General features: G+C 36.2%; 1 protein-coding gene across 1 annotated transcript; it reads left to right on the top strand.

Moving 5' to 3' along the window:
* Positions 1-2620: 2620 nt before the first annotated feature.
* Positions 2621-10597, top strand: LOC110161342 (regulator of G-protein signaling 8-like). Its single transcript, XM_020926072.2, has 5 exons — positions 2621-2931; positions 4464-4538; positions 5491-5552; positions 6594-6760; positions 8158-10597. Exons 1-5 carry the CDS (start codon positions 2636-2638, stop codon positions 8404-8406), a joined length of 849 nt encoding a protein of 282 aa, XP_020781731.2. The 5' UTR covers positions 2621-2635; the 3' UTR covers positions 8407-10597.
* Positions 10598-11282: the final 685 nt, after the last annotated feature.

Raw genomic sequence — 11282 nt, 5'->3', positions numbered from 1 at the left:
AAAAATTGACCGTCAAGCCGCCATGTTTGTTTTCCCAGTGGGATATTGTCAAAGTCGATCTTGAACCATATCGCTTTTGTTTCTAGTTCTGATATTGTCATATTTTAGTTTAGGGATTCGAACGTCGTAATTGTGTGGTTGTTAGATCCTAACAGCGGAAAACGGCTCGAGAAATTTGTTTGTGAACTTCATAAATGCAAAATGGAATCAGATGTGTGTGACTGCAAACCTCCGTTCAAACTGTTTCCCTTCACAACGGAATTGAAAAATAGTGAAAGGTGAAGGCGATGGGCAGGATTGATCCACAGGAAGAACCAAAAAGGAAACCTTTGACTGCTTAAGAAATCATCTCGAGTTTGCAGTGAACATTTTGTATGTGGAGCTCCATTTAAAAACGCAGTTTAAAAACACAGTGGAGCACTTCCTGTATTACCATATGACATCATAAGGTGGAACAGAGTGTTTTCTGTTTGAGAGAAGCCTAAATACACAGGGTTTGTGTGTTAAACATGTGTGAAAGAAACAAAACACAACTCCAGGTCTGTTTGTGTTGAGGAAACATTAGAACAGAGATCAGAAGATAGTGGAAATTGGACTTTTTAACTCTTCTTTTCAGGTGAGTGGAGCCATGTGGCCAAAGGGAGGATGTGCATGATAGTCAATGGTATTTTTAAATTGGGGTGCGCTGTTTCTAGCCCTCTGGAATGGAAAAACGTCTTGGTAAAGTTGGATCTTTAGCGTGGTTGAGTCAGGTTTGTGGAGAGGCAAGCCCACTCATAGTAAGGACGCATGTTTTTCCAGTGCCATAAACAAAAAAAACAAAACGGAAAAATTATGTATTAATTATTTTTGGCTGAAAAGTCCCGTACTGTGGATATAAAGAACTAACTGTGGATCCTGTTCCTCTTCATGATTAAAAAACTTCTGTAGGTTCCAAAGAAATGAGCTCAGACGAACTGAACGGGAAACAGAAACGTCAACACGGTTAAATAAACTCATTTACTTTCTACTGTTACTGCTACTACTACTGCTACTAGCCTACTACTAGTACTACTACTGCTGCTACTACTACTAGTACTATTATTGCTGCTTCTACTACTACTATTAGCCTACTGCTACTACTACGACTACTACTACTACTACTACTACTACTATTACTACTATTACTGCTACTACTATAAGTGCCTTGTGTTGCTTTTTTTTTGTATGAAAAGCACTCTATAAATAAAGTTTGTTTGATTGATTCATAATATTACTGCTACTAGCCTATTTACTACTAATAGTACTATTACTGCTGCTGCTACTGCTACTACAACTGATATTCTACTACTACTACTATTACTTATATTAATAGTTTACAACTTACTACTACTACTATAACTGCTGTTGCTACTACTACTAATAGACTACTACTTACTACTACTACTTACTACTGGCACTATTACTGCTGCTGCTACTTCTACTTATAGTCCACTACTTATTACTACTACTTCTACTACTACTATTACTACTGCTACTACTACTTATGGACTACTACTACTACTGATATTCCACTACTTATTACTGCTACTACTACTACTACTACTACTACTACTTACTACTACTACTACTACTACTACTACTACTGCTACTACTACTACTACTACTACCATTACTACCACTACTACCAGTATTACTACTACCACTACTACTACTACTACTACTAATACTGCTACTACTACTACCACTACTGCTACTATTACCACCACTACTAACACTACTACTACTATTGCTACTACTACTACTTCCTACTACTACATTACTACCACTACTACCACTATTACTACCACCACTACTACTACTACTACTAGTGGTACTGCTACTACCACTACTGCTACTACTACTTATAGCCTACTATTACTACTACTACTACTACTATTGCTACTACTACTACTACTCCTACTACCATTACTACCACTACTACCAGTATTACTACTACCACTACTACTACTACTACTACTACTACTGCTACTACTGCTACTACCACTACTGCTACTACTACTACTACTACTACTACTACTACTACCACTACTGCTACTATTACCACCACTACTAACACTACTACTACTATTGCTACTACTACTACTCCTACTACCATTACTACCACTACTACCAGTATTACTACCACCACTACTACTACTACTACTAGTGGTACTGCTACTACCACTACTGCTACTACTACTTATAGCCTACTATTTACTACTACTACTACTACTACTACTACTACTACTACTACTACTACTACTACTACTACTACTACCATCATCACTACTACTACTACTTCTTTTGTTCTACTACTACTAGTGCTACTATTGCTGGTGCATCTGTTATTATTACTACTTCTACTACTGCTGTTGCAATTAAATACTTTTAATTTACTTTTTACTACTTTTAACTGAGTGCTGCATATATTTATACTTTATTCTAGTTATTTAGTTCTTAAACGCCTGAGTTTTTTAATCGCAGTGACCTTCAAAAACCTTAACATTTATATCTGTGCTGTAATTTCCATGCCTTTAAAATATGGAAAACTTCATTCATATTTCCTCGGCCCAGAGTTTGTTTTGTTTTTATTTTTAGCCCGAGCTGGAAAATTATGGAAAACAGCTCGGCTCATGAGACGGTGACAGTTCGGCAGAAGATGAGTCTGCAGCAAAACCTCCCCGTGTGTGTGCGTCACCACCAGCACGCACACACACACTGGAGTCACACCGGCCAATCAGCACGCAGCTCTGACTCTAAACCCCGCCCCCTCTGGCTTTATAAGGACGACAGAGGACACACTGACACACAGAGACTTTTGAAAACCATGAGAGAAGTGGGTTTGGACTCTAACACGATGGCACTTACCCAACACATGGCAGAGTTTAACACAGAGAAGAAGAACATTAGGTAAGCGCGAAAGTGTAATTTTATATTTTTTATTTAGTTTTTTTAAAGATGTTGCAATGATAGTCGAAAGCAGCTTGCAATTTTGCGCAATTGCACTTCAAATTTGGTCATTTCGGACACAGTTTTTGAATGAAATACACCTGCACAGAAGTTAATTTTACTTGTCAAATTAAAATGTTTTAGTGTTTTGCAATTTTGTGAATGTTTAATAGTGCTTTTAAGGAGTATTGGCAGACAAACTGGGTGATCTTGGGAATTATTTTCCGTTGATTTCAATTTTCTATCTAGTTTAATCGTTTCTAAACACCAGTGCATGTGGATTTTCAAAATAAACTTCAGCTGAAACACACACAAACAAATTTCAGTACAATTTAATAGAAAATTTGATACAAAATTCACAAATCTATCACATGCAGTTTTTTTATTTATTTAAACTGACTAAAACTGACTAAGGACTTCGCAAAAAGCTGCAGGGTTTTTCGTTGATTTCAATTTTCTATCCAGTTTAATCGTTTCGAAACACCAGTGCATGTGGATTTTCAAAATAAACTTCAATTTCAACACAATTTTACAGAAAGTTTGATACAAAATTTACAAATCTATCACGTTTAGTCCGTTTAGTCCAACTTTTTTATTTAAACAGACTTCTCAAAAAGCTGCAGGCTGATCATTGACTATTTTAATTGATTAAAACACAGTGAAATTAAAATGTTTTTGTATGTTTTGTAATTTGTAAACAGTGTTTTGTAATTTTGTGAAGGTTTAATAGTACTTTTAAGGAATATGTGCAGACAAACTGGTCAAAACTAATTCTTAACCTCATCTTTCTATCCAGTTTAATCATTTCTAAATAAGTGCATGTGGATTTTCAAAATAAACTTCAGCTGAAACCAAAATAATAATAATTTCAACACAATTTTACAGAAAATTTGATACAAAATTTGCAAATCGATCACGTTTTAGTCAATTTTTTAAATTTAAACAGACTAACTAAGGACTTCTGCAGGCTGATCATTGACTATTTGAAATTATTAAAACACAATGCAATTAAAATGTTAATATTGCACAGCCCAAAAATGAAAATTTTGAGACGCTTAAATGACAAAATGCATATCTACAGTCTGCATGGTGTTGTAGTGTTTGAATATTTAGTTTTAATCATAGAACTTTGAGCAAAATTTGGAAAAGTACATATAAAAATACATTCCATTAGTGACAAAAGCATTTCCGTGTGGTTCTACTGTTACATCCTTTTTAAGTAAATATTTAACTAACTAAATAAATCGAACAAGAGAGGTAGTTCTTTGAAACTTTGAAAGGCTCACTCTGCAAAGTGCTCACACCTCTCAGACGTCATCGGCCTGTGCAGTCGTCTGTGAACCATTGTTTTCGAACGTGTACAGAGTTCTGCTTTTATAAGGCGACTTACATCACCAAACAAAGCAGCATTTAAAGAACAAAAGACCAGGATTATTTGTCTGTCTTCAATGACGGATGCGTGACAGTCTAACCAAGTTTTATTGACGTTTCAGGAGGAAAAGTTGGAAAAACCGGATCACGTTACTACTGAAGAAAAACACACATCTGATGAAAAACAAACCCTACAGGTAAATATGTTTGATTAGTTTATATTTTTAAGTGTTTATTATTTATTATTATTATTATTATTATTATTATTATTATTATTATTATTATTAATTTTTTTTTTCAATTATTTTTACTATAATTTTTGGCTTTTTTTTTTTTTTTTTTTTTTTTTTTTTTTTTTAAAGCAAAATTATCTGTTTTAGGAGCAAGATTTTTATTTTTATTTTTTATTTATTATTGAAACTATATTTGGAATAAACTATAGACACATGAAGCCGGGTTATGTTTTTATCAACTTTAACAAATCGAAAAAAAAAAAATAAAAATCAAGATTAACATTTCGAAATTTGAATTATAATTTGCAGATTTTTTTAAAAACAGACTGACTAAAGACTTCTCAAAAACTTGCCGGCTGATCATTGACTATTTGAAATTATTAAAACGTGAAAAGTGAAATTCAAATTTTAATATTGCACAGCCCAAAAATTTAAATTTAGATTGACTGATTGATAGAGTTAAAACTACAAGAATGTATTTGTTGTTTGAATAATTTTATCTAAATAAGTTGTATTTCAGTTTTAGAAGTTTTTATTTCTTTTTTTCTTTTTTTGTCACTTATTTTTACAATATTTTTTGGCTAGTTTAAATTTTTTTAATTATTCTTAACCAAAATTATCTGTTTTTGGAGTAAAATTTTCAGATTTTTTGTTCGCCACAGTTTACACAATTGAAACTACAATTGCATTAAACTATAGACACATGAACCCAAGTTATATTTTTAATACAATTTAACAAATCTACAGATTAACATTTTGAATTTAAATTATAATTTGCATTTTAAGACTGGCGCACACTAAACATCTTTAAGCCGTCACCACATCATAACAAACTTTCCTAATCAGTTCAAACGTCCTTTTCAAATTGGTTTCTCTGGTCTAATTATAATGTCTCTTTTGTCCATTGTGCCTTTAGGCCAAGCACTGACGACCTGCAGCACTGGGGCCAGTCACTTGACCACCTCCTCTCTCATAAATGTAAGAACCCTCAACCTCTTTTCACCTCTTTTCACCCCGTTCACGTCCGTGCGACCAATCAGAACAGCCGGACGTGTTTCTATGCAAACAAAGGAAGTGCTGTTAATTAACGTTAAACAATAAATTGTCTTCACCTTCGAGACTTTGGTGACGTCAGGGTTTCAGATGGAAGGTCTATGAGAGATTTACTTATTTGTTTTTGAAAGAAACATCCAAAATAGAAATGTCCAAAACCAAAACAGATAACAGATAATGATTCTGGGGCCAGTCCTGGTCTCAGTCCCGGTCTGGGCCCAGTCTCAGTCCCGGTCTAGGTCCTGGTCTCAGTCCCAGTCTGGTCCCGGGCTCAGTCCTGATGACCTGACTGTTTTAGTCCTGGTTCAGTCCTGGTTCAGTCCGGCATCAGTCCTGGTTCAGTCCGGCATCACAGTTTAAGTCACAGAAACAGGAAATGGTCATCAATTTTTTTCCATTATTCATATATAAACACAAAATCGAAAAAAGGAAAAAAAAAATCATTATCCATTTTTAAATTTTGATTTTGGAGTCAAATAATGAAGAAAACAGTTGTTTTTTCGTTTTCTTATTTTTGGTTTTATTATGAAAAGCAAATGAACGAACGATACATGGATTTTTGTGGATTTCCAGTTGATTTCTTTCAATTTTCTTTCCAATTTAACCATTTCTAAACAAGTGCATGTGGATTTTCAAAATAAACTTCAGCTGAAACAAACAAACAAAAAAAAGAATTCAACACAACTTAATAGAAAAACAACAACAACAAATCTATCACATTTAGTCTTTTTAGTCTTTCAAAGTCAATTTTATTATTATTTTTTATTTATTTAAACAGACTGACAAAGGACTTCTCAAAAAGCTGCAGGCTGATCATTGACTATTTGAAATTATAAAATAAAATAAAATAAATGAGACAGTTGCGGATTTCCAGAACACCACAAACACAACTTATGAAGTACAAATAGTATAAAAACTCTGCGTGTAAAATCTAATCTAATCTAGTCTTGCATTTGCGTTTTCCAGACGGCAAAGCTGCGTTTTTCATCTTCATGAAGTCGGAGTTCTGCGAGGAGAACATCGAGTTTTGGTCCAAGTGTGAGGAGTACCAGGCCCTGAGCTCCATGAAGCACCTGAAGGCACGAGCCAACAGCATCTACGAGGAGTACGTGTGCTGCGAGGCGCCCAAAGAGGTGAGGGACGCATCCAAAATGTCTCAACACGTCTGAAGAATTTAACAGGGGGAGTGTGAATCAAAACGTGACCTGTTACTTCACGTGATCCTGTTGCACAAGTGTGTACGTAGTATGTGGTAATAGTTGCAGTAGCGGTTCCAGTAACAGTAGTAAAGGTAGTAATAGTCATAGTAGTAATCTCACAGTACTTTATGTTCACAGAATGAACCTCACGTATTTATTGCGATAGTGCAGGAAAGCTCACAACAGGTGGGGACTTGCAAGGCGTGACTTGGGCTCGAGTCAGACTTGAGTCACTATTTTTAGGACTTGAGACTTGACTTGATAAAACTGACAAAGACTTTTTGGGAATCTTGGGAGTTGAGTTTAGTTTTAGATATTTAAATCTGCTCAGTGTTAATGTGTGACAAATTTGCATGCATCTGTCTGCTGCTATCAAATACAACCACAAGAAAATATATTTATTATATTTTTATTATTATTATTATTATTATTATTATTATTATTATTATTATTATTATTATTATTATTATTATTATTATATTTTTATTAATTCATTTTTCTATTATTTTTACTATATTTTTTGGCTAGTTTAATTGGGATTAATTTGGGACTTGACTTGGACTTGAAGGTCAGTGACTTGGGACTTGACTCGGACTTGAGGCCTGTGACCTGAGAAGGACTTTTAAATCTGAATTCTTTTTATTCTGACCAAAATGATTCACACAATGATCTTGTCAAGACATTTAAAAAGGAAAAATTAACTAAATTAATTTCTACAAATTTTATATAAATATAAATACTGTTTTTTTTTAAGTACAATTTAGTTTAAAAGTCGTATAAATTGCAAAAATCTAAGCTATATTTGGTATTTAGGTTTAAAGACTTGAAATGACCTGAAGCTCAAAGCAGACGACTTGGACTTGACTTGGACTTATGAGCCAGTGACTCGAGACTCGACTTGGACTTGCCTGTATGTGACTTGGGACTTGACTCGGACTTGAGGTGACCAAAAGAAGTCTTACCCCTCTCTACTCTTATTAGATTAGCAAATAGATTTTAGATTTTGTATATATATATTTTTTTTTCAAATATTTGGATACATAGCACCTCCAGTAAAATTAAAAATACTCCAAATTACCAATACAACAGGTTAAAATTACAATTACAACAGGTAGATATTGGCAAATTCAAACTGGCAACACCTGCAAATTAGAAAAATAAAAAATAAAGCATTGCCATACCTGGAAAAATCTATCTAAATGTCCAATTAATGTATATTTAAGAAGGATATTTGTCAGATTTCCAATATAATAGCAATATATATCTTGCAATTAGAGAAGTAGATGTTGTATTTTTAAACTAAAATGCATTTGGTTCCTTCTCCTCCTCAGATAAACCTGGACTACCAGACCAGAAACGCCATCACGGCCGGCCTGGACAACCCCGGCCCCACGCTCTTCCTCCAGGCCCAGTGGAAAGTCTACAGCCTGATGGAGAACAACGCCTACCCGCGCTTTCTCCAGTCCGACTTTTACAGAGACTTGTGCTCCACGGCGACGGGAGAGCCCAAACGCATCAAGGCCGAGTCCAAGTCCAGGACCTTGCCCAAGAACTGGACCGTGACGAAGTCCAAGAACTAGGACTGACACCAGGCACGTTTGTTTACTGGAGCGGGCTTGATGACCACGGGACTTTGCGCCTCGAGAGTAAACTTGAGTCGGTGTTGCACGGATCTTGCCTGAAGCGCGAGGGAAGTCTCAGCGCAGACGAGAGCTTTGGCGGAGTTTGGTTTAGATCGTGTCCTCTGCGTTTGACCCGTCCTCGTCCCGTCCCCGGTGTGACCTGCCTGGAGCAGAGAACAACAGCGCATCCGGTGGACTTTCTCCGTCGAAAATGGAGCATCAAGTCTCGCTGTTTTATGAGTTGAGTTCAGAATCTGAAACTGCACTTGAGTAGTTTTGACTTGTCAGATTAAGTCGCGTAAGTGCACGGAATATTTCACTGGTTTGAAGACATTTCTGAAAACTGATTTACAAACTGGGTAACCACAATTGTTTTACCCCATCGTTTAGTATTCTCCCAAATCTGAACGAGTCAAAACTACTGAAATCAGGATCAATATGGCCACAACAGAAAAACAAATCTGTAAACTATCTACTGTATTTTTCGGACTGTAAGTCGCACCAGCCAAAAAATGCGTAATGAAGAAATAAAAAAGCAAATATAAGTCGCACTTTTTGGGGGAAATTTGTTTTATACTGAAAGTCAATTTCTAGTAAAAACAATAGAACAGAGAACAACAGACTGTTAACGTCACATATGAACAGTTCTTCAGATAAACTATAACATAAACCATAGAACAGAACAAGTTTAACAAACTCTCCATCTCACTCCAAATCACTAAATCCATTCAATTCTTCATCCTCGGTGTCACTTCTGAACAACTCCTCGACCTCCAGAGGTAAACAGAGCGACGCTTCCTCTTCTGTGTCGCTGTCGTCAGACTCAGCGTCAGTTCCAGTTAGAATTATTCCGGCCTTTCTGAATCCCGACAGGATGGTTTCACTGTCACTGAAATCACTTAAATGTTAAATTGTTCAGTGGTACAGAAGTAATGGTGCGATCGACTGACGTGATACAGACAGGACAGAGGCTCTTTCTGTAGCAGACATGCGCAGTAGAGCCAAGTGACACTGGTACAGGAAGAACAAGAGCAGTAGATTCACACACATATGACTAGAGCCTCTCGCGTCTGTCAGTGTGAAAATGTTAATATATAAGTTGCACCAGAGTATAAGTCGCAGGAAACATGCCATACAAACCATGAAAAAAGTGTGACTAGTCCAAAAAAATTTGGTAAATAAATAAACAAGTCCATCAAAAACATAAAAATTACTAAAATTTGCAAACAGAAAAATAGCTAATAAGACAGTCCTCTTCTGTGTCGCTGTCGTCAGACTCAGCGTCAGTTCCAGTTAGAATTATTCCGGACTTTCTGAATCCCGACAGGATGGTTTCGGTGTCACTGAAGTCCAGACTTTGTCGATTCATCCAGCGACTTCAGGAAAGTTTCATGGTGCATCCTCTCTGCGTTCTCCATCCTCGCCTTTCGCCAGTCCCTCACAAGTTTCTCGCTCACTCCAAACTTTTTTTCTGCTGCTCGATTACAGTTTTCGGCTGCATATTTCGCCACTTGCAGCAGGACAGAGGCTCTTTCTGCAGCAGACATGCGCAGTAGAGCGAAGTGACAGTGGTAAAGGAGTAGCAGATACTAACACACAAGCCTAGTCAGTCCAATAAGATTCATTTGGTCTTCCGATATTTTATGTTATCAGGTTCTTTTTACAGACCAAGAGTTTGTTTTCTGTCAAGTATGAAAACAAACTCTCACAGGAAACACCCAAACCATGAAAAAAAGTGCGTCTTATAGTCCGAAAAATATGAATTCAGATCAAATTTACAGATTTGTACTAAAAAAAAACATCTTTCTTACCATTTTCAAGACGTCTGAACCGTATTTGTAATTTAAATATTTATTGTTGAATTTTCTTTTGCAACATTTTGTACACAGCCTTTTGCTATTCAACGACACTGTCCATTTTTTTTGTGCCCGTGAGCCGACCACCGATAGCGAGTGAATGTATTTAACTTCACCTTTGTATGAGTGTGTTTTGGTTTTGGACAAGCGCGCGGTTGTTTTGTATGGACATGTTTGTAGTGTAAATATGCACATGAAAAGACACTGTTTACTGAAAGTACACTGTATGTGTATGTGAGTGACTGAGGCAGCCGGACTGCACGCAATAAAATGAACTGAAGTGAAATATTAAAGCTCGTGTCCAGTGAATTTATTTAGAAGTTCAAATTTGGTCTTATTATTGTTAGATGTCAGACAGTAGAAGTGTTATTTATATCTCAACGGGGCCGTATTATGTAATTTTCTGATCTATGTTATGCTATTTTTTGCTCACCACAAACGTCTCGAGTTGTGTTTAGTTTCATTCACACATGTTTAACTCACGAGGATGAGTTCTTCTTCTCTCAAACACTATTTACATTTACGAAGTCATGAGGTAATGCAGGAAGGGCTCCATTCACTAGACACAATTAGACGATTTCAGGAATTGTCAATCTCTACTTCAAAATTTCCCAGTTAAAAAGTTTGTTAGGTTCAGTAACAATTATTAAGGTTTTGCGTGTACGTCACAAAACCACGTGACCTGGTGTTTATGCCGCCAGATTGGAGGTCAAACTATCCACCTGGACCAACGAGTAGTATTTGTGTGTGATCAAATTTGAATTGAATAACAATAGTTTTGACCTGCGTTGCTTTTGGATGTTCTGCCCGGAGTCAATCTGCTAAAGAAGGAGGTCGAAGCATCTTTCTATCAGATCCTGACAAAGAAGAGAGGGATGGAGCCACTGAGAACAATCGTCTGTGCGTCAACATTTCATTTCTGGTGAGGGACCAGCTCCAAACAAACGAAGAAGGGATTTACCGTAAATTAAATGACAG

This window comes from Boleophthalmus pectinirostris, unplaced genomic scaffold (genome assembly GCF_026225935.1).
Source record: "Boleophthalmus pectinirostris isolate CB_2022bp ecotype Guang Dong unplaced genomic scaffold, ASM2622593v1 HiC_scaffold_7, whole genome shotgun sequence".
Lineage (NCBI taxonomy): Eukaryota > Metazoa > Chordata > Actinopteri > Gobiiformes > Gobiidae > Boleophthalmus > Boleophthalmus pectinirostris.
The sequence above is the reverse complement of the archived record's forward strand: the minus strand, read 5'-3'. Positions and strand labels throughout refer to the sequence as shown.

Excerpts from the sequence above, each read along its gene's own strand:
- LOC110161342 (XM_020926072.2), top strand. The coding sequence starts at position 2,636 with ATGGAAAACAGCTCGGCTCATGAGACGGTGACAGTTCGGCAGAAGATG. Across the intron at positions 4,539-5,490 it reads ATGAAAAACAAACCCTACAG|GCCAAGCACTGACGACCTGC; the intron begins GTAAATATGTTT and ends TTGTGCCTTTAG. Across the intron at positions 5,553-6,593 it reads CCACCTCCTCTCTCATAAAT|ACGGCAAAGCTGCGTTTTTC; the intron begins GTAAGAACCCTC and ends TGCGTTTTCCAG.